The 24856-nt window shown below is 37.4% G+C and overlaps 1 protein-coding gene across 1 annotated transcript; it reads left to right on the top strand.

The window, feature by feature from the left end:
* The first annotated feature begins 844 nt into the window (after nucleotides 1–844).
* LOC107058395 (uncharacterized) lies at nucleotides 845–1351 on the top strand. Its single transcript, XM_015304053.1, has one exon. The coding sequence runs from the start codon at nucleotides 845–847 to the stop codon at nucleotides 1349–1351; it is 507 nt and encodes a 168-aa protein (XP_015159539.1).
* Nucleotides 1352–24856: the final 23505 nt, after the last annotated feature.

Here is a 24856-nt window from a genome sequence, read left to right as displayed (position 1 = left end):
GGGCAAATTCATGAAGAGTTTCCTGATAAGCAATTGCTTGCTTTGGACATTGCTCAAGTGCCTTGGTATGCTGATATTGTGAATTTTCTGGTGAGTGATTTATTTCCACCTGGGGCCTTAATATATCAAAAGTAGAGGCTGAAGTATGATGCACGCTTCTATATATGGGATGAGTCGTTCTTATTCAAGCACGGACCTAATCAGATTATGAGAAGGTGTATAGCTGAGTAGGAGGCGACACAAGTGTTGGAGAGTTTTCACTCTTCACCATATGGTGGACACCACATAGGCGAACGAACTGCGCATAAGGTATTGCAATCTTGTTTCTTTTGGCCTACTCCGTTTAAAGACGTTGCTTTGTTTGTGAAAGGTTGTGATCACTGTCAGAGAATGGGCACCATTCCAAGGAGGCATGAGATGCCATTAAGCAATATACTGGAGGTTGAGATCTTTGATGTCTGGGGGATAAAATTTATGGGACCATTCCCATCGTCCCGTGGTAATCAATACATCGTAGTCGCAGTGGACTACATGTCTAGGTGGGTGGGTGGAGGCAGTTGCACTACTATCCAATGATGCAAAAGTGGTTGTGAAGTTCATCTGAAAACACATCTTCACTAGGTTCGGAACTCCAAGGGCTATGATCAGTGATGGAGATACGCACTTTATTAATAATTCAGTGCATAATTTGTTTGACAAATATGGAGTGAGACACAAAGTGGCTACAACATATCATCCCCAAACTAGTGGGCAGGTGGAAGTGTCGAATAGGGAGGTCAAATAGATCCTCCAAAATACTGTGAATGCCCAAAGAAAAGATTGGGCTGACAAGCTAGATGATGGCATGTGGGCATACCAGACTGCATACAAGACACTGATAGGGACTTCTCCTTATCGAATGGTGTTTGGGAAAGCTTGTCACCTACCAGCTGAATTGGAGCATAAAGCATGTTGGGCAATCAAGAAGCTAAATCTGGATGCTGAGTTAGCCGGTAGGAAAAGAATAACACAGCTACATGAGTTGGAAGAATTTAGGCTCCACGCCTATGAAAATTCTAGGATGTATAAAGAGAAGACCAAGAGGTGGCATGACAAGCATATTGTGTCGCGCACCTTTGAGCCTGGTCAACTAGTGCTGCTATTCAATTCAAGGTTGAAGTTGGTCCCCGGAAAGCTTCAATCTAAGTGGAGTGGTCCTTTCGAAGTAGTGAGGATGACCCAACATGGTACAGTGGAGTTAAGAAACAAGGATAAGAGCTGTACTTTCCTTGTGAATCGTCAAAAGGTCAAGCACTATTTCAGGAATGATGTGGATTGTGAGCTTGAAGCACTCACATTGAATGATGAATGAGTCTTGAGATTAGTCGTGCCACGACGTTAAAAAAGGCCCTACACGGGAGGCAACCCATGACCCCTTGTAATAGATATGCTTTATTTGATTTTGTTTTGTTATTTTAGTTCTTAGGAATTAGAAAAAAAATAAAAATTGATATATTTAGATAAATAAAAAAATATACGTCGTGACACGACCAAAACTAAGGCGCTAGATGGGAGGGAACCCATCATGTTTTTACTAATGGGTGATGAGCTGATAATATGCAGGATGAAGAAATTTCACCCAAGGCAAATTCGTGTAGGGAGCGCGTCACAGAGGCGGGGTAAAATTTTGCCTCGCCTGATACCATTTGAGGTAGAGGACTCTGTGTACTGGGCACGGCGCGGAGGGGGCCTAGAATTTCAATTTCGACGGTAAGTTACTTTTACGTCAAAAAGAAGGCAAGACCATGCTAGCCCCGCGACGCGGAACAAGGGCCAAATATTGGCCTCGCTTGGAATTAAATTTCCAGTGGACTCCTTGCCCACCCCGCGTCGCGCCCCAGGTAAGTAATTTTCATTTTTCATTAAATAACCGGGTTTTACCCATTTTCTTTGTAAAATACCCAACCCCAACCCTTTTAACCCCAATATCTCCCCCTAATTCGCCCATCGTTTTCCCTTTTCACTATATTCACCACGATTTTCTCCCTTCCCTTCACCCCTGCGATTTCTTCAAGTAGTTCTGTGTCGCACAACTACACCCTCCTTGCTCTTCTCTATTTTTCTGCAACTCCGCGTCACCAGGTATGTTCTCTTGTTTTTTTCTTGCGATTCTGGGAAAGGTTGAAGATGTCTTGCCATGGGTTGTTGGTTGCTCGACTTTTGGGGATTTGGGAAGTGTGTTTTCTGTTGTCAATATCATGTGTTTCATGTTGGTCTATGTGTGTTTCGAAGTCTGAGTAGAAATACATTGTTGCATGATTTTTGGGTTGAATTGATAGGGTATAGTATGTGGGAATGTTTGTCAATTTTGTTTCTGGGTTATGCTCGATCTCAGTCTATGTGCCTTGGTTAATCGTATGTTGATGCGTTGGGCGATATTGTGGTTATAGGTGATTTCGAATTCTTGAGTAAAAATCACTTAATGTTCATTGTTGTTGTTCTAGCATGGGGTAAAGATATGTGGGTTATGCATGCTTGTGACAGATTGTTGTCTGAATGGGTAATGATTGATGTAGAGTTTGAAGTGAATTGAGTTAGTTTGCTTGAATTTGGAGGTAGTATGGGGGTTTGAATGCCTCTACTAGTGAAGGTCTAATATGTACTTAAAGATGCTCTCCTTAAAAATTGGATACCTATAGTGTCAAATTCTTGAGTAGATACTTTTTTGGAAAACAGTGCGTGAAGGAATATTGTTGCTAGGCGATGTTGGCTGGGTGATAGTGTGTATTCAGGGGTCTATCTTGTTTCTGTGAAGTCTTGAGTAACACTACTTAATCATTGCAAGGTTGTAACTAATGTTGTGATGCCTATCCGGTTTGATGAACTTGGTAATTACTTAAGTATGTTGTTGGTCATTTTTGGGAGGTCTGAGTACCTAAGATGAGACTGCATTGAACTAACTGTGGGGTGGTGTGCACGCACCACCCATATTTTTCTCATTATTTTGTAGTCATTGGGACTGACCTTTGTCTATATGTTTGCAGGTCATCATGTCAAGTTCAAGAAAATCCGACAAAGAAGTAGCCACGCCAAGCCAGAAGAAACGTTCCCAAAGTGGGAATATTCCACTAGCACCTGCGGTCCCAAGAGGCCAAACTAGGTGATTTGGAGCTAAGGCTGTAACCAAAGAACGGAAGGCTTGGTATAAGAAACACACCGAGGCTTCCTATTTCTCGGATCTGTGTATCGATAGGGGCAGTCTGGCACGTGAGTTCCGACAGATCCTGAGGTGGATTAGGGAGCTAGGTAGAGAGTTCATCTTTGCTAAACCGAAGGAGTGCAACTTGCACATCGTCCGGGAGTTTTACGCCAACTGGGCGCCTGAAGCCAGATTCCATTATGTGATGGTGAGAGGAAGGAATGTACCCATCACACCCACAAGTATAAATGATATATTGGGTACTCCGTAGGACACAGACCTACTAGTGCTGACAGGGCTGATCATACTCCTCCATACCAGGCCATCTGCCACACTCTGTGCGGGCCATAGTCCAGGGCTCAATGGACGAAACATAGTGGGAAGAGGTATCACCAATCTCTTCCCTACGCTCATATGCTTCGGGATACACGCATTTAGTTGAAAGTTGTGATTAATTGTCTGATACAAGGATTACACTACACCGACATTACTCGTGATAGAGTGTGCTTGGTATATGCCTTGATGATTGGCACGAAGCAGAACATCAGAGCCATTGTGAAGTCTGCTATGCGAAAGGTCCGGGTTCACAAAGGGCACATGTATGCTTTTGGTGGTCTGATTACCAAGATGTGTCGTATTGCAGGTGTCCCTAAAGAACAGTTGGACTACATGGCTCCTCTATATCCAGCATCGGTGGACATTACTCAGACCAAGGGGCCTTATACTGAGTTTGGCCCAACTATCACCATGGCCGAGCACCATAGGAGAGATGAGCTTATCATGGCGAGGATGTACGGCCTAGAGATGCTAAGGAACCAGAATGGCTGCCATGCTTCTACTAATATGGATGTAGGCGAAGTCGAGAGGCGATACCCTCTAAATGACCATGCCAGGGCACTACTTGGCATTGGTCCTGAGTTTCGGGAGCCGATCGAGATTGATATTTTGACTGATGAGGAGAACCTGCGTACTGGCTCAGGTGTGGATTCTGACTCTGAGGAGGAGATAGACGCCGCATAGGCAGATGATGAGGTCGACAGGGGGGATGCGATGGAAGACTAATCAGGGAGTGTTTTCACCTTACCTTATCAACTATTCAGATTTTTTTTTGTAAAGCACTGGGGACAGTGCTATTGTATAAGTGTGGGGTAAGGGTGAAAAACATATCAGGTCTGTACATATATTTCTATTGTGTTGAACATTATTTGAGTATGTTGTGTCTTTGGTTTGTTCTATTTTGGCTTCCTTGGAGGTTGTTTTCGATTCTTTGGCCAAGGATAGTCACTTTGAACCGTACAAAATACAAAAAGATTTTTTCTTTATAGAATTGAGTCTGTTGTCATGGTTGAGTCAAGCTGCCCAATGATAGATGGATGACGACCGTCTTAAGGGCAATTTCGTCATTGAGTCTTAGGTTTGGTTGTGCTGAAGCTGAAAGTCTAAAAGGAATATGTATGAAAAGCATGGTTGAAATTGATATATGAATGCAGTTGAATTCTTGTATATGATTTGAATGTGCAACTTAAGCTTAATCTGAACCTTGTCCAGGATATGATTGTGTGATGTGACTAATCCAGTCTGAATATAACCTGTGCCATGAGCGGTGAGTTTTGAATGATATCCATGAATGCATCTGAGTCTAGAACTTTCCTAGGTTGTTATTGAAGCGAAATACAAGTGTTATTTTGCTTAAAAGATGGTAACATGCTTTCTTTGAATTGTCTTGAGTTGTAGCCTGTTTAGAAAGAATATCCCTAGGATAGTCCAATTGAGCCTTTTTAGCCTTGATTTTGTTCTAACACATATAATGAAGCCGAATCCCTTTTTATTGATACTGTTAGCTTTGATCCCAAATCCTTAATGCACTGTATTAGGAGGACAAGTGAAAATAGTGGAAAGAGTAAATATGGTGGAATTGTGTAGTTAGTTGGGGAAGAATGAAAAGAGGAGGTAATTGTATACCCCGTGAGAATGAATGTAAGATTGGCCCTAGTCCTTGGGACATTGTGCACTTTGACTAAGGTTAAAAACCTAAGTTGAAGGTGGCTAACTTAGTGCTTACCTTAATGATGGCCCTGGCCCTTACAAGGGCATTGTGCACCTTAACTTGAGAGAAATCTCTAAGGCAAAGGTGGCTATTATTGAGTGTCAAAAAAAATAAAAAAAATAAAGGGGCAAATAGTAAATAAAGGCTAGGTTGGTAACACTAGTGGAAATGTATGAAAAAGGAGGGGGCTAACGAAAATAAAAAGTTGTGAATGTAAGAGGAAAGTTGAAAATGGTGCATTAGGGAGGATAAGTCACTAATTCTATCTAAACGAATCCTCCCTTACCTTAAGCCTACATTACAACCAGAACAAGTTCTGTTTGATTTTGAGAATAACACACTTTGTTAGTATAGATGTACATAAATAATGGGCAAGCTTATGGTTTTCAGTGCATACATGTTTGATGTTGTTGTTGAGTGAGAGTGTACCTTGTTTGCATAGTCCTTAAAGGATATTCAATTTGTTGAGTTGAGTGTGTGGACTATTCTTTGGAGTGATGGGCACTTGTTGCATGAAAGATAGGTGATATGTAATGGTGCACATATTGTTGAATGCGTTGGTTGCTAAAACTTGTCAAGTCAATTACAGAAGTCATGCATATTCTGAATAAAAACATGCTTGTGTTAACTGGGTACAGATCCTTGGAAGATAGTAGCAGATGCACAAATACCATAGTAGTGAGTCTAGTTCTAGGAGTAGTTAGTTAGTTGTTCGAGGACGAACAAAGCTTTAAGTGTGGGGTAGTGATCTTAGGCATATTTATATGGCTAGAAAGCTAATTATGCCCACATTTAAGCTTAGTTTGAATTCAATAGGTGTTCGTTTATAGTTTTAATGAGTCTTTTGTCTGTTTATGAGCTAACCAACATGATTAGTTGTGTACGTAAGCTTAAGAGGAGAAACGAGCACGAAAATGGACAATGGGGAACACAGAAGATTAAAGGCAAAAAAGAAGCATGGAAGAAAGAGGAAGAAAAGAAGATCGAGGCATTGCCATATCCTCTCTGCGTCGCGAAGAGGGGGTCTTTAATTAACTCACGAGAGTCAACAGTAGGCAGAGAACTTCGTGTACTCTCCGCATCGCGGAGAAGTGTTGTTATTTTATTCGCAAAAGTTGAGTTAGAGGTAGAGCATTCCGTGGAGTGTTCACGTCGCGGAGAAGGCTATTGTGCCTGGAATCAAATATTTAAAACCTCTCCGCGTCGCGCCCTTTGCTCCAGTTTTGGCCATTTCGACTTTAAGTATAAATAGGTCATTATTTTATTTTATTAATTATTCTTTTTCTAGGTTTTGAAGAACGACGTGTTGGGAGAACGTTTTCACCATTTTTAGGGTTCTTTCCTAAACTCTTTTCCTTTCGATCTTTGTATGTTATTTGAGCATTGTTCGATCGATTCTTGGATTATGAGTAGCTAAATACCCTAGTTCTAGGGTTTTGGCTACAAGATGATTGTAATCTATTGATTTTGTTATTGGTTTAATGTCAATTATCATATGAATCTTTCTTATGTTCTTTCTTTCCGTATTTCGTGACTGATCACCATTGAAATAAAATTATTGTCCAAATTGAACTCGGGAGAGGAATAAGAGGATAGAACGTGGGGTATAAGGAGCATGATCAATTCTAAATAACTAGGGTTAATTTGTATCTAGGATAGGGATATACCTAGAAACCATGCTTGTGTCACCATAGAAGAAGAAATCATAATGCTCGGTACTTAATCCATCGTATCCCCACTCAATGATGTAGTTAGGGTGTTATTTATCGTAGGCGATTAGAGGTCGGGAGACCATGATCACACATTTAACCCTCTGATTCATTGATTCGAAAATTGATAAATGCCCATATGACTGATATTGATTGCATGAATCCTGATAAAAGATACAGTCCTGGACTTTACCCAATCACTATTTTTAAACCCTTGAAATTGAATCTCTTTTGTTACATTTTTTATATTCTTAGAAGTAGAAACTAAATCACTTTGGAAATCTTGAATACCCTTGTGTTTAGCTGAAAGTTAGGGATGTTAAGTAATTCTAAGCGTAAGTCCCTATGGGTTCAATACCCGACTCTTAAAAAGAGCCACTTTAATACTTGAACGACCACGTGCACTTGCGTGTGCAATTTGGACGCAACAAGTTTTTGGTGCCGATGTCGGGGAATTTAGAATTAGAAATTTTGAAGTAAAAAGCAAGTGTTGACAACTTGATCTTACCATATTATTGTCGCAGGTTGTATTGTTGTTTCAAACTGTACAACGATCAAGGATTAGTATCGCCTCTAGCGGAACCGGAAAATTCATACATTACCGGAGAAGGCTAAGATGACTTACTTATCCGTCCCTCTTGTTGCTAGTGAACCAACATTTCCAGCAGCAAGAGTTAAGGAGGAAGAACCTGCTGCGTTGAGAGTACGAGACGTGGCAATCCCATGCCCCACCAATGTGACATATTGTATTCAGAAACTTGAAGCTGGTGGGAGGTTTGAATTGAAGCAGAGTATGGTGCAACTACTGCACACTAATGGGCAGTGCACTGGTCTGCCGCACGAGGATCCAACAGTTCACATTCAGAATTTCCTCGAGATCAGTGATACGTACACTCCAGTTGGAGTTAATGTGGATTATGTGAGACTCACTTTATTCCCTTTTTCTCTGCTTGGGGAAGCAAAAAGATGGTTACACTCAGAGCCTGCAAACTAAATTACCACTTGGAATGATCTAGCACAGAAGTTCCTCATCCAATTTTTTTCATCTGGAAAAACAGCTAAGTTGAGGAGTGACAATTTGAGCTTTAGGCAGAAAGTGGGCGAAAACTTGTACCAAGCTTGGGACAAATTAAATTGATGTTGATGAGCTGCCCTCATCATCATCAATCTAATGAAGTGTTGGTACATACCTTCATTGAAGGATTGGAGCCTAACACCAAGATTCTACTTGATTCAGCTGCAGGTGGTCAGGCTTTGAATAAGACATATGCTGAACTATTCACCTTGCTGAACAGAATCTCTACATTCATGCCATATTTTGCAGCTTGTGGATATCGAAGAAGAGGGTGAGAACTTAGCATCATGATCATCCTGTCTTCTTCTATTTATATGTTAGCTAGTCTTTTGCCTTTGTGACGGCTTATTGTGGTCTACTTTTGGAACTTGTACTTGTACTCGTGACTTCAAGGTTCTGGAAGGGTTTCCATTGTTTATAGTTTTGGTTTGTTCGTGTATTTGTCTTTCCTTGTTATTAGTGTTATTTCCTGTTTAGTTCTACCCTTGTACCCATTACTTATCATTTTGGGTTACAAATTGACTTACCTACTGGTGGGTCATAGTAGGTGTCATCATGACTCAGGAAGTTAGGTCGTGACAACAAAACACTTGACTTAAGAAAGATGTAGAAGAAATACAATATGAAAGAGTATAAGTAATAAGTCTCAGCCCTTAAGATGAAATAAAAGATATCAACATAGTACATAAGAGAATACACAGAGTACTACTAAGCTAACATAATCCTTCTTTTCATAAATGTGTCTACAACAAGGCCCTAAGTTACGAACATAATCTGGAAACTACAGAGACATCAAAAGCAATAAAATAGTCCATAGCCTTGCCCTGGAATCATGAGGACTCACAAATCCAAGTAGTCAATAGCTGAGCAATCCTGATCTATTCACGTTCAGGAGGAAGAGTGTCAGACCCTATATTATGAAACAATATAGTCACAATATGCATCAGTACTTTGAATGTACTAAATATGGGGAAATGCATAAAATGTAAACATGATAAAATGGTGAAGTTAAACATGATATGGATGACCAAGTAAAAAGCCCTTAAAGAGAAATCGTAATCATAAACAAGGTCAACGCATATTGAAAACCATAAAAAATCTTTGAAAAGACTTTTGAAGAAAATATAGTTCATTTGTGAGATATTTACCATTAACTGACAATAAAGACAATGTGAGCTATAACATGGAATCTTGTGTAACCCTCACACCAACAAGAGAGAGTCTACTTTCCAATGTAAGAACTCCGTATCATTCATTATTGCTAAAGTGGATCTTCTAGCTAGGTCATTTAAAAAAATCTTACGGGTGCACATAATTTAGGACAAGAGAATTGCTACTAAAGACCAAACCTCTTATAATGGTAAAACCTCCATTCCAAAGTCCTCTCGGTGCCAAGTAAAAGACATAATCATAATCATATCATATCAAAATACTGGGAAAGGTAATAACTCTAGACTACCAAGTCAATCATAAGTTCATATTATAGTAGTTCTTTTCAAAACCATTATTTCATACTAATACACTTACCTTCCTAAACATCTAAATCATGATTTCATTCAAATGTGAGAAAGCCTTTCACAAATCATTCACTCTTTATCTTAAAAGTATCCTTTAGTCATAAATCATGAATTTCATAAAACATGCACATATCCAAATCATAACTTATAAGTTCATAATCATAGTATATATCCATAAAGTAGGCATAGACACAGGTCCTTATGAAATCAATTGAAAATCATGTAATTAAGTCAAATTATGTATAATAAGATTGAATTTGGGTAATTAAATCATAATCAATTGGACCCATGGAGAATACATAAAACCCTAGGAGAATTGGGTGAAAATCAATTGGAGAATTGAAATTCTTTGGAACCAAATGATCCATTGGTGAATTACCACATACCTTGATGATCAAAGTCCTAAAATAAAGAGAGAAAATCCTTGAAGCATTTGAAACCTTAGTTCTTCACCTTGGAACTTGATAAAGAATTAGAGAGGATGAACTTGGAGGGAATTTGAGGTTTTTAGTGAATGCGAGGGAATGGTTAGACGTGGGAGTAGAACATCAGTTATAGGTCATTGGAGTAGTCTAGAAATGACATATTTGAGGTATTAAAAGGATAGGAAAAGACCCAATTAACTCTGACTTAAAACTGTCGAATGACTTCTACCGTTTTGACCTACGGTTCGTAAGAATTTCTATGGATCGCCATACAATCGTAGAGTCAAATACTGAAAAATTTCTACGGGACCCTTCTACGGATCGTTTTCCTTTCTACGTCTCATAGAGCCAATCTGTAGAACCCAAGTTCAACTCCATAATCTCACCGAGTTCAATCACTTTCCATTGAAGCCTTTCTATGGCCCGTAACAATTCCTATGTACGGTTCATCCCGTCGATCCGTAGATCATCATCAGAGACTTGCCATTTTCCAAAAATTCAACTCAATTCCTATAACTTCCTTCCTACATCCCGTAGAACTTCCTACAATCGGTAGGTTGGCTTGTAGAACATGCATTAGTGCTAAAACTGTAATCTTTCTTTTTCAATTCAACTTTCCAATTTCTGAGGTGTTACACTACATAAAGTAATTGTGTTGTGACAACCTTTAATTTTCATGTCATGATTAGCTAAGTAATCTGAAAATTTATTACTTTCTATATACATATATATATATATATATATATTTGACTTATCAGACCTATTTAAACTATATCTAACAAAATTGTAATTCTTTCTTCATGCGTTTCATACCTAATGAGCTATTACTTGAAATTTGGAATTAACAATTTTTTTTATTCTTTTGGAGTTTGTGTTTCTGTTATGTGTGATGATATTTGTTAAGCTGCTTCTGCTTAAAATTAACAAATCAATGTTACCTTCTTTGTATATGCATGTTTGGAAATAATTGGCCAAGTGCATGATTGAATATTTGGTGAATACTAAATTTAAATTGTTTTGTGAACAAGCAAATTAATTTTCCACACCAATCCATGTTCTTAATTAGTTTTCCCTCTCAACTCAAGATTTATAGTTAAAATAATTAATTTTACCAATTGAAGTATGTTTTTTCTTGACTAAATCTTGTTGTTACTACAAGTTTTTGTGAAAATCATATCATTCCACGATCTTGAATAATTCATATGATTTCATCTTAAATTATTTATGTTTTACAATCAGTTATTAGAAATAAATAATTCTAATATCAACTAAAAGTATTGGGAAAATAAAGGACAACAAATTTCCTTTTCTCTCTCCCTATGAAGTACCCCTCTTCTTTTGCCTCCCGTAACCCATCTTCTCTCTCCCCATTGATAAACCCTCCCTCTTTCAGAGCACCACCACCACCACCACCACAAATTCTACCTTTTCATCGGCTCTGGTTTATGATGCATCTACGTCAATGATCCAAAATCTTGCATTGGACGGCTATTGTTTGTCCATCTCCAGTGAAATCATCGCCTTTCTCTAAACTTGGGATCGGGATTTTTCTAAAATTGGGTTGAGATTATACTAGATTTTGTTATTTGGGGTCGAGATTGACCATTCCCATCTAGCATAAGAGCTTCAAAATTCAAAACGGTGACACACTTTCAAAGGTTCTCCTCTGTCGATCAACATTGCTTTCTTGAAGAAATTTTCATAACCGCTGACACCTTGGTCCATGTTCTATCTTCCAATTTACCCATTGTTTTGTAGTTCTTATTCAACCTTGTCTCTATGTGATAGTTCATGTCCATACTGCCTTTAGTTTCAATTTGATTTTTCCTCTACTTTTTAGAACTTGTTGTTACTTTCTTTCAGATCGCTGCTAGTGTTCATACAGTCTTCCAGTTTTATAGTTCAATATTTCCTCTTGTCATGATTGTTACGTAGGTTTTATTCCCTCTGTCTTTGGGTCAAAATTATCTCTTTTTGTTATTTTTAGCTCTATTATTATGTGATCATATAGAAGAGGACTCTACGATCTAGATTTAATCATTCAGTGTTGCTTATTGTTTGTGTAATCTTCTGCACTATTTTTCTGCCTTTAAATGTCACTTATTTATTTTTGTCTATAGTTCCACTTCACTGAGCTAGTTGATTTTGGTATTTCTCTTTTTCTTCTATATTTAGTATAGTTAAGTGGTCCTTGACTTCCTCTTGTTTTATTAGTTTTAGAAGATTTTTAGTAGTTTTATTGGATGATGGTGGACTAGGATAATATCGTTGGTTAAGGCCGGGGCAGTAATAAGTAAGGGTTAGTGGATATGGGTTCTTTTAAGTTGAGATAAGGGTATTGGAACATAGGTCGCTGACAAAAAAGTCCATAGAGCTAGTGAAGATTCTCAAGAAGACGAAGATAAATATAGCTTGTATTTAGGAGACCAGATGGGTAGGTTCCAAGGGACATGATTAATCTAGTTAGTAGTGGGATTACTTTGAATGATATTAGTGCCTATGTGCCTCAAGTGGGTTACAGTCGCTAAGACGACAACTGTCAAATGGTTGTATGTCGATCTAGGGGCCATAAGAGGGGATACTAAATTTTAGAGGCTCACAAAACCGATAGAGATAAAGGCTCCCAATTTGAATCAATTAAAGCTCAGCAAGGACGAGGAAGGCAAGGTGTTGGTGGAATAGAACTCCATTATGCAAAGAGGGTAAACTTACATCCACAAACTCTTAAGCAAAGAAGGAGAAAGAAACATTGTGTTGGGTGATTTGGTGCACTGTGAAAGAATTCAGGATATAAGATACTATAGGTGTTTCAGGTTTGATGAAGTTGTACATGCAATTAGTAGGATGAGCAAGGGCAGAACAACCAGACTTTATGAGATTTTGATAGAATTTTAGAAGAGCACAAACAAGATAGGTATGAAGTAGAACTGAATTAAATAATACTATTTTTAGATGACAAAAATGGCTCAATGAATGAAGGTGGACTACAATGGTTCTATTGTATAAGAACAAGAGTGATATTCAAAAGTGGAATAATTACTTGGCTATCAAATTGCTAAGCCACACTATGAAGGTATGGGAGAAAGTGGTGAATATATGAGGGTGAGGAGAGGGATGTCTATTTTCTAAAAATCAATTTGGATTCATGACGCAATGATCGACTACTTAAGCATCTATCTTATGTGAAGACTAGTGGAAAACTATAGAGAAACAAAGAGGGACCTTTATATAGAGTTCATTGAGTTTGAAAAGCCCTATGATAAAGTCCTAAGGGATTTCCTTTAGAGGTTGTTAATCGATAGATGTGTCATATTGGTGTATATTAGGGAGATAAATGACATGTATGATGGAGCTAAGACTCAAACTAGAATGGTGGGAGTAGACTTGAAGCACTTTTTAGTTGAGATGGGGCTGCACCAAGGATCACTTCTTAGTCTTTTTCTATTTTCCTTGGTGATGGATGAGTTGATGCAATCTATTGAAGATGAGGTTCCATTATGTATGTTATTTGCGGACGATATAGTACTGGTTGATAAGACATGGAGCAAAGCTAATGCTAGGTTGGAGGTTTGGATAAAACATTTGGAGTCCAAAGGGTTTTGGTTGAGTAGGATCAAAATGAAATATTTGGAGTGCAAATTTAGTATCACGTCGGATGAAACAAATGTGCAAGTGAGGGTTGCCAAACAAACTATTCCCAAAGGAGAAGTTTTAAGCATCTTGGATCTGTAATCCAGGATAGTGGAAATATCGATAAAGATGTCAGGCATCACATTGGGACAATATAGATGAAATGGAGGCTTACTTCAGAAGTCTTATGTGATATGAAAGTACCACTTAAACTTAAATGTAAGTTCTACATGAGTTGTTGTTAGTTTGTCCTTATCACGATATATAGAATACCCTGACTTTATGACGCTAGACATCTTGGTTGCACTAGGATTTATAGAATACCTTGAACTATGAGCCTCTACAAGAATAGTTTGAGTCAAATCATCAATATGGGGCACACGTACCATCCTTTTAATCCTCAAGACTCCTTAGCCTCTCCTCGCAATACGATATCACGAATTTGGCTCAGCTTCTTATCATCAAATTGCTTTTCTTTAATCTTTTCAAGAAAAGAAGATCTTGCCGCCACACAGGCCAAGAGTCCTCCTTTCCCAGTTGATTTCAGCCTTATAAAGCCATTAGCCAGAGTTTAAACTTCTTTAGCCAATGGACGTCTGAAAACCTGTAAATGGGCTAAAGTCCCCACACTCCCTTTTTTTCTACCAGGGCACCAGTCACAACATTAGCTTTTCCTGGGTGGTAAAGAATAGTAACATCATAGTATTTCTATAGCTTCATCCACCTCCTCTGTCTCAAAGTCAAGTCTTTCTGACTGAACACATATTGTAAACTACGATGATCTGTATACACTTCACACTTGACCCCGTAAAAGTAATGTCTCTAATGCTTCAATGCAAATACAACCACAACCAACACTAAATCATGAGTCGGATAGTTACGTTCATGCACTTTCATTGCCATGAAGCATAGGCAATTGCATTCCTCTCCTCCATTAGCACATCACCTTAACCGAAATAAGATGCATCACAATAAACAATGAAATTCTTACCTTCCACATGCAAGGCAAGAATTAGTGCAATAGTAAACAAGGTCTTGAGTTTCACAAATCTCTCTTCACACTCATCTGAACATACAAATGGAACTTCTGCTTGGTCAAATTTGTCAATTGAGAAGTAATGATAGAGAATCCCTTGACAAACCGATAGTAGTCGCTAGCTAAACCAATAAGGACACTGAATCGAGCCAAAACTCACACTTGAAGAATTTGGCATAAAGTCGTTTTTCCCTTAACAACCCCAATCCAACTCTTAGATACTCTTCACGTTCTTTACTGCTCTTTGTGTAGATAAGTATCATCATAAAATACAATAACAAAGAAATCCATATATGGCTTAAAAATTTTGTTCATCGGGCTAATGAAAGCAACAAGGGCATTCTTATGCCCAAAGGACATCACTAAGAACTGATAATGTCCATACCTTGTTCAAAAAGCAGTCTTTGGTACATCCGTTGCCTTCATTTTTGGTTGATGATAATCGGAACTCAAATCAATTTTAGAAGAGATATAAGCACCTTGTAACTGATCGAACAAGTCATCAATGTGAGGAATGGGATACTTGTTCTTAATACTTACCATAGTCAGCTGCCTGTAGTCTATGCACATGTAAATGTTACCATCCTTCTTCTTCAGAAATAAAATTGGAGCACCCCAAGAAGAGGCACTCGGTCTAATAAAATCTTTTCCAACAACTCTTGAAGTTGAGCCTTCAACTCCCTCAACTTAGTCGGGGCCATTCTATAAGGTGGAATGGAAATGGTGCGAGTCCCCGATTTTTAGTCAATATCAAAATCAATATCCCTGTCTGGTGGCATACGAGGCAGGTCTGCAAGGAAAACATCCACAAACTCATGGACTATAGAAACATACTCAGTCAAAGGTACTTTGGAAATATCATCCTTGAGATGTGCCAAGAAAGTTGAACAACCCTTACTCACCAATCTCTTAGGAAGAAGAAAAGAGATAATCCGAACTAGGGAGGGAATATAGTCACCCTCCCACACTAGCAGATCTATCTCAGGTTTAGCTAAGATCGCAGTCTTAGGATTGCAACTAAGATAGCAAAATTTGGACAAATCCAAGTTATACCCATAATTACATCGAATTCTACCATCGCCAGAATAATCAAATCTACAAAATTTTAAATCCCCACAAAAGTTACAAAGCATGACCTATACAGCTTCTCAACTAGCACATACTCACCCACATGAGTAGAAACACAAATAGGCATGTCGAGGAAGTCACAATACAATTCAAGTCCATTAGGTAGTAAGGGAGATATATAAGAAAAAGTGGATCTAGGATCAAACAATATGTAAGCCATGATTGCATACCAGAAGAGTACATGTGATAATAACATCGGATTCCTCTAGACTCCCAGGGAAAGCATAAAAATGGGCTCTATCGCTTGTCTGACCATTTCCCCTGTCGGGCTGCGCTCCACTAGTTCCAACTTGCCTTCCACCCCGGTCGGACTGGTGAGCACCATTACCTTGGCCACCAGGTCCTCCATAATGAAAGCTTCTACCATAACCAATCCTACCTCTAACTACTAGGACTCTGTAACCCTGATCATACCAAGCTTGACTCTTCCACGAATAATATTTCCTGATATGACCAACCTCACCATATCCATATAAAGTATTGGGGTCGAGAGTAGGACTATGTGATGACAAAAAAGACTGAATATAACCCCCAACTCAGAAAAAAGTTTAATGAGTCTGTGACAGATCCTCAGCTGAAACGTGCAATGAAGAATGAATAGTATGGAATCGAATAATCCCTGAACACTACTCTCTTGAGTAAGAACCACTAAACTCACCTCCCTTAAGGAACTTCTTGAACGTTGTCACCTCGACGAAATCATCTGGCTTTGATGAGTCCACAAATTGGACTCATTTAGGGCTTTATTTTAATGGAAAGAGTGTCCTTGAATGCTTGTTTTATCTCAATACCTGATTAGAATGGTGAAGTTTCAGGTATTTGAATTTTTAGTGGAAGCATGGATACTTAGGCAAAAAACGGAGCAAATAGGGCTGAAAAGAACAAGAAATGGAATCCTGCGGATTGCGAGTTTAACTTGGCGTGTCGCCGAAATGACATGAACCGCCCTTCGTTCCAGTACGCGAAGCCTTGAAGGAAGTGGATCAAAAGGCGAGGAAAGGAGCAGTTAGCGAGTCGCCGATCAGTTCCGCGAAGCAGTACTGTACCGCCCAATGATCCAGAATGCGAGGATGCTAAAGGCAAGACACTAAAGGCGATGAGCTGACCTAAAGGCGGATCGCCGAGTTCATCAGCGATCTCGACTAAAGTCGCCAAACAATCCTCCGCAGCATAATCTGTGAAAACTATAAATACTAGTTAGAATTGTAGTCTTGAGAGATTTTGGAGAATTTTGGAGTGGAACAATTATTATTATTATTTTAACATTAGAACATACTTTTAGTGGATATTTTCTCTCAAGTTTGGAGAGGGTTTTGTCGAGACTTAAAGAAAGGAGTTCTTCTTCCCCAAGTTTGGAAGTGGATCTTCTCTATTCATTTTCCTTTACTTAATTTAAGGTTTAATTTCTTATACCCAGTTGATTTCATTATCATGTTAGGTATAAATTCTTATTTCTTGATGTGTGGGTAAAAACCCCATTCTTGGGGAGTGATTTAGCAAATATGGGTTGATATTCTTGTCGGGAGAGCTTGCTGATTGGTTAGATGTATTTTAATGCTGATTTCACCTATTGGTTGTGGTTTAATCTAAGGGGTTTGTAGTTGCAAATGTAAAGCCACCCATGTGTTTTCAGCTTGCCCGAAAGGGAGGTCGCGAAACCAAAACCAGTAGACTGCTGGCCTAAGGAGTGGGTCGACATGAGGTTCAGCCCGAGAGGGTGAGCCCTAGTCCCATATCCTAACACTTAGCTCGAGAGAGTGAGTGGGGTAAGGCATAGGTTGGTCTTCACGTGGAAAATGGGTGTCCGAGAGGATCGCATTTGAAACGTTGCCCGAGAGGGAACTTATTTCCATTTAAAGCTTAGCCTAGTCACTATTATTTGCAAATTGTCCTATCGAAAGCATGTACCCAACAATTTATCTCACTTGTATTGCGGTCACATCCCAAGAACCTTTCCCCATACTTGATTTTCTTGTTTATTCTGCTATTTTAATATTTGTTACAAAACCCCCTTTTGATATTTGACACTTTTGTGTCACCCCCTTTAATTTACAATGTCTTTTATCGCAAATGTCTTTAACTACGACTAACTTGAATGAAATTCTAATTGGTTATTAATTCTCAAAACTGCTCCGTTGGGATTGGACCCCAACCCTTGGTTGGGTTACTATATTATCGACGATCGTAGACACTCATACCATAGGTCAGTGTCGTTGGTCACGATAAGCATCAGGCTTCACCCCCTCTACCTCCATCATAAAATCAACCACTTCTTGAAAAGATTTTATAGAAACAACCTCCTCTCAAGCTGGAATCTGTAAATATGACCTCAATCCCTTCACAAAGCGGTGAATTCACTCTCATAGACTAAAGAAAAGCTAAGTGGCATACCTGGATAAAGCACGAAATTTGTTCTCATAAGATGCAATAAACATCTTCCCTTGCTTTATATTTTTAAACACATATATCTTTCTAACCTTCAAAGTTCGGGGCATATACTTCTCCACGAAGAAGCTAGAAAATGTTGTCCAAGTCATAGGTAGTTCCTTTGCTAGTCGAAACTTATCATGAGACCGCCACCATATTTTATCGTCTCCCTAGAACTGGTATGTCATAAACTCAACACCAAATCACTCCACTATATCCATATTATGAAGAAACTCATGACAATCAAGAAGGAAATCATAAGCATCTTTAGATTCAATTCCCTTGAAAACCGGAGGTTTCAACTTTAAGAACTTAATAAAGAGAATATGTTGGTCACTAGTCATTGTAGGACGGGTAGTCAATCGGGGAAATGTACCTATTTCCAAGGACACATCCATGCGAGGAGCCACAACAAGTGCATGTTGTACTCCTAAACTTGAGGTGCTGGTGTAGAAAATGCTAGGGATGCTTGGCCCTAATCTGATAACCCACTAAGATAAATGATAACCTAATTGATCATCTCTGAAGTAGGCAGGTGTGGTGCTTCCTTCTCATGAATCTGCTCATCCCCCACCTCATCACCCTTTATTACTACCTTATCGACTAGTGGAGGGGTCACTGATCTATACTTAGTTGGCCCAGTTGCCTAACCTCTGCCCTTTGTGGGCTTTCTCCCATAAGGATGTCTGCTTGCATGATTTCACGAATATCACAAAGTATTCTATTTTTGTTCTTTCTTTATGCTTTATGGTCTTTATTGATTCATTTCAGTAAATCATACATGAGATGCGAACTATTGTATTTTTAGGAGTACCTACCATCAAATGGATTCGAACTGGCGCTGGTACAAACAACCTGAATTTGCTGGCAAGGTATTTTATTTATTGCTACCGGTCATGTTTACAGTATTTTTTCACATGTGGTCGTAGCACAAGATTCTCGATTATATAGTACATATCAGTGTCATAGATTACGATTGTATCATTGTTCATAGCTAAGCGATAAATATTCTCTACTTTGCCATACAGTTTTCACTATTTATAAGAAAATACTCCCACCGTTCCATTTTATACAACACTATTTTTGTTTTTTCCATTCAAGCCACTGCCCTGTTTGCACTTTAGGCTTCTAGTTGAATCAATCTTGTGTACCATATAGAAATTTTAGGGGGTAGGGAAAGATGTCGCCTTCTTTATTTCTTAACAAAGTAAGTTGAATAATATATCCTCATTTATTGCGTGAGCATCTGAGAAGTAACCTTGAATATATCAATAGTTGGATCAAATCCAATTAACGTTTTTTGCAAATAAAACGTCAAAGCTAACTACTAGAAAACCATGCATTTAGTAGGTCCAGTTAAGTGTCAAAATCTCAGAGCTCAATCTTTTCTTAGAGATTCTCGGTCGTAGATGAGTCTCCCTAATTATGTTTTATGAGGCTTGGCAAGAGGGCCCCCTTTCTCATTATCCTTGTATCGAACCCACAACACAAAGTGGGGATCCATTTTAGGCTTGTTATCCTCCTTTGTAAGTATTTCCTTTTTTTTATTACTAACAAAGGAGGATAAGAAGCCTAAAATGGAGCCCCACTTTGTGTTGTGGGTTCTATAAAAGGATAATGAGGAAGGGGACCCTCTTGCCAAGCCTTATAAAAGATAATGTGGGAGACTCATCTACGACTGAGAATCTCTAAGAAAAAAATGAGCTCTGAGACCTTGACACGTAACTTGACCTACTACATGCATGGTTATCTAGTAGTTAGCTTTGCCGTTTTATTGGCAAAAATGGTTAATTGGATTTGATTCAACTATTGATGTGTTTGAGGTTAGTTCTCAGATAGTCACACAATACATGATGATATATTATTAAAGTCACTGTTTTAAGAAATAAAGAAGGCAACATCCTTCCCTACCCCCTAAAATTTCTATATGGTACACAAGATTGATTCAACTAGAAGCCTGAAGTGCAAAAAGAGCAGAGGCTTGAAAGGACAAAACGAAAATAGTGTCGTATAAAATGAAATGGTGGTAGAATTTTATTATAAGTAATGAAAACCGTCTGGCCAAATATAGAACCTTTATCGCTTAGATATGAACAATGATCCAATCATAATCTATGACACTGATGTGTAATATAAAATCGATAACCTTGTGCTACCACCACATGTGAAAGAATACTATAACATGACCGTTAGCAATAGATATAATACTTTGCCAGCAACAACTGTTGATTCAGATTGCTTGTACCAACACCAGTTGGACTCCATTTGATGGTAGATACTCCTAAAAAAACATAATAGTGCACATCTTATGTATGATTTGATTAAATGAATCAAATAAGACCACAAATAAAAAATAAAGAACAAAAATAGAATACTTAACGATATTCTCTGAAATCATGCAAGAAAACATCATGTTTCATGCTCCATATCTGCACAATTGACCAATTATCCTTGCGATATTCTTAAAAATCATTCAAGCAAACCATTTATTTTAAACAACACAACAAACATTATTATCCTTGAAAAGATATGAGGTAAAAGTAAAGCAAAATTAAGATAGAACAAGGGAAACAAAACACCTGATTGAAATTTAAATTGCTGCATCAATTCACCAGAATTAACATTCCAAACAACGACAGTTCCATCAATACTAAAACTAAGGATATAATCACCTTTCTTGAGCTATGAGATCTTGAAACGTAATTGGACCTACTAAATGCAAGGTTAGCTATTAGTTAGCTTTGTCGTTTTATTGGCAAAAAACGTTAATTGGATTTGATCCAAATATTGATATATTCGAGGTTAGTTTCTCAGATGGTCATGTGATACATGATGATATATTATTACAGTTACTTTTTTAAGACAATGAAGTCATAAAAAAATTTCTTTATTTTTTCTAGGTAAATTTGGTCCCTTCAAGCCCCTGTGTTGATTGATTGTTTCATCTTGGAAGGAGATTGAGTTAGGATTGGAATCCGGGCTTACCAATTAACCTATTTTACATATTTTCCCCTTTCATTCTTCATCATCCTCTCCCTGATCCATGACAACGTAATTCACCAGTTCTTCGCTGCCCCATCTCATCTCTGGCAATGCATTCATTCCTCGCCTGACTGATTTGCCTTCCACTAGGCCACAACCTTACCTCTACCTATAAAGGTTTGGGTAGATAGGATGAACTCATATAAAGTATTTTATGTCCTTTTTAGGATTTAAACTCTAGTCTCCATGATCTTCGCTCACTTCATTGCTCGCTAGTTTATAAGCCTTAGGTGCATTGGGGATGACTAACCTCTGATGTTTTTTATGGTACACTATTGTCAAAGGTGCACTTAAAGCCCCAAGGAATTTTGAAGCCCCAAGATTTGAGTTCCAAAATTTGAAATGATTGCAATCTGGCTCGTAATCCCCCTGAGAGTAAAAATAATTCAGAGAGATACGCCAAATTGGATTTTTGGTGTGTGTTGATTTAATGTATTGCACCTAACCTTTCATTTCTTTGAGCTTAGTGGTTTTGTTTCATTGTCTATCTGCATAGTGCTTCAATTGACTCTATTGTGAAGCTATGGGATTCTGAACAAGGGCGTCTTCTTCACAGCTTGAATGGTCACATGTTATGGATATGAACTCATTTTGTCTACTTGGACAGAAGATATATTAAGAAACTGTTAATAAAATTACATTTTTTAACTGTAAAATACCTGCTCAAGTACTATGGGTTAGTTTAATCGTATTCAATTGAACTATCGATACATATATACATATTCTTTTTATTTGGGTGGGGATGTGAGAGGAGGGGAGTGAGAATAAGTTAATTGTATCGTTCTTGTTGAATGTTTTTGGTATTGACAGAGTGGGGAGGGGAATGAGAATAGGCTCTCTTCCATTTTGAATCTAGGGAAGTTGTTTACTATGTTCTCTTAGTACAAATGGTGAATACATGGAAAGTGGATCATTGGAAAAATACATGAATATATGGTTAGTGAAGGAGGCCAAGATTGTAAAAACTTACAATGGTGATGACGGTATTTTTGAAGTGTGTTGGAATGAGGAAGGCAACAAGGTTGTAGCTTGTTTTGGAAACAAGAAGCTCTGTGTGTTTGATATTCGATTGTAGAGGTTGATGAATAGCTTTACAAGGGCTTGGGAACATAGAGGCGGGAATTTCACAATTCAAGAAACTCTACCATGTAGAAATGCAGATTGTAGATATGTTTTTTAATTATTAGTCACCCAATTTTCAATTTACTCACATTGGGGCCTGACTAAATCATTATGACTTTGATCTAAACTTAGGTCATGGTACTACTAGTATAGCTATGACACTTTTATTCTTTTTGTTGCTTGTGAAGAAATTGACATGGTTGTTTTATTCTCATTATGTGTAATTTAGCCACATTGTTAATTCCTTGCTTCAGTTCATAAGTTACACTAGATTATTGCTTGGGAATTATAATATAGGGATTTAAAATATCTTACTTGAGTTTATTTTTGTTTTCAATATTAGGTGCATCCATGTCTTTCATCATTTTTGCCTAAAGCATCTACATGCATGTAAATAATCTCCTTTTGAAAACTACAAAGTTTGTACCTTTAAGTTGATATTCTAACTTAGGTTTCTCTTAATTACCAATATCAAATTTTCATTTTAGTTATTTATGTGCTTATTTGGACATGCGGTGTAAGACTTTGTTCGGTATTATGCTTTTTTTCATTGCTTTATTATTTATATAGATGTTATTTTTTGGCTTAATACATAATTAACTTGCTAACTAAGTCATGTTTTCATTGAACACTTTAACTCATAATAAATAGTTTAGATTAAACTATTTTTATTTTAATTATATAATAGACAAATGAAAACGTGCAAATAAGTTTTTACAAAATTTGAATTGAAAGTGTCTAATTGAAACAATTTATTAGGAGTTGAAATGCTTAATTGAAATAGGGCCTAATTTGAATATCTAAATAGAAGATTCCGACAAGTTCTATTTCGAATTAAAAGCTTAGATCAACCTTTTGTAATCAATAGTATAGTAATTCAAAAAAATTTTGCCTTTGAAAAGTCATTCAACTTGTCTGCTAAGCTTTTGTGGTCATTTTAAAATCAATATTTAAATTTACTTAGGGCCTGTTTGGCCATGTGATATGGAATCGTGATATGAAATCATGATATGATATCGTGATATGAAATCATGATATGATATCGTGATATGGAATTATGAGATGAAATTGAAGTTTTGTTTGGACATGCGATATGAAATTTTTGTGTTGTATATTTTCTCATAAATATAAGAATCCATAAGTTGTAAAACTATTAACGACAAAGGGACAAATATACCCCTGTACTATAGGAAATAGTTTAAATATACCCCTAGTTGTACTTTCGGGCTAAATATACCCTTATGACTAACAGAGGACACATGGACAACTAAGATTAAATGAAATGTTCAATTTCAAATAAATCAAATTCAAATATAACCCGCCCTACCCTAATAATTTAACCCGGCCTAATTATAACATTGACCCACCCACGTCCTCTTATCAATGAACTCCAGGAAAGGATGGCTACAGAGCAACCTTTTGTCGAATCCCAGCTTGTCGGCTGATACAAATTAGTTTTTTGAAGAATGTGAATCCCGATATATAAATGAAAAAGTGATCCTAACTTATCATGCATTGTTCTTCTCCACATATTTTTGAATTTCATTCAATTTCCAGCATGCAAACCAACGCACAAATTCACATATAGGAGTAACACAGTAGTATCTTGAGATCCAAAGGATAAAAGAGGATATGAAAAGGGAAAGTGACCAGCGTAGTAACATATTTGAAGGAATTTGGTTTTAACCTAAGAGATTTCTGGTTGATCTATCATTTTATTTCTTCTTGCTCAAGATCATCGTCGGTAGTAGCTGTGAGGAGATAAAATATAAATTGGGTGGATCAATGTTATAATTTGGCAGGGTTAAATTATTGGGGTGGGACGGGTTATATCTGAATTTGATTTATTTTAAATTGAATATTTCATTTAATCTTAGTTGTCCACGTGTCTGTTAGTCAAAAGGATATATTTAACCCGAAAGTATAACGAAAGGGGTATATTTAACCCGAAAGTATAACTACGGGTATATTTAAACTATTTCCTATAGTACATGGGTATATTTGACCCTTTGTCGAACTATTAAGATAGCTCCAATTGTATATTCAATCTTACCAAATAAACAAAAAATTATAAAATCGCATAATAAATTATTAAAAAACTATTTGTTCTCCACTTAAGTAACTGTTTCATCTAACTTTAATTCAATAAAAATACTAAACATAAATTTTAGTGTACTTATCTTTAATATAATCCCTCCACATAGTACTGACAATTTCCTTGCGTTGAACTTGCATTTCTTGATCATGTGACCGAGAAGACGAACCAACATTGTTATAGTGAGTTGTATTAAATACAAAATGGTAGAAGTAATAATTAGGTGTTGGAGTAAATTAAGAGAAAAAATTTATTACTCAATAATCTGTTAGTGTGAGTTAAAGTGACTATATGTTGGTGAGAATAATAAATTTTATGTCGTTGAGAATAATAAATTTTAAAAAGTAATGATGTGATTATAAATTTTATTTTCATATGAAATAAATGGTTAGTAGATATAAATGTGGGGTTGTTAGAACAAAATA

Source organism: Solanum tuberosum, unplaced genomic scaffold, assembly GCF_000226075.1.
Source record: "Solanum tuberosum cultivar DM 1-3 516 R44 unplaced genomic scaffold, SolTub_3.0 scf00495, whole genome shotgun sequence".
Classification (NCBI taxonomy): domain Eukaryota; kingdom Viridiplantae; phylum Streptophyta; class Magnoliopsida; order Solanales; family Solanaceae; genus Solanum; species Solanum tuberosum.
This window is presented reverse-complemented; position numbering and strand designations above follow the sequence as displayed.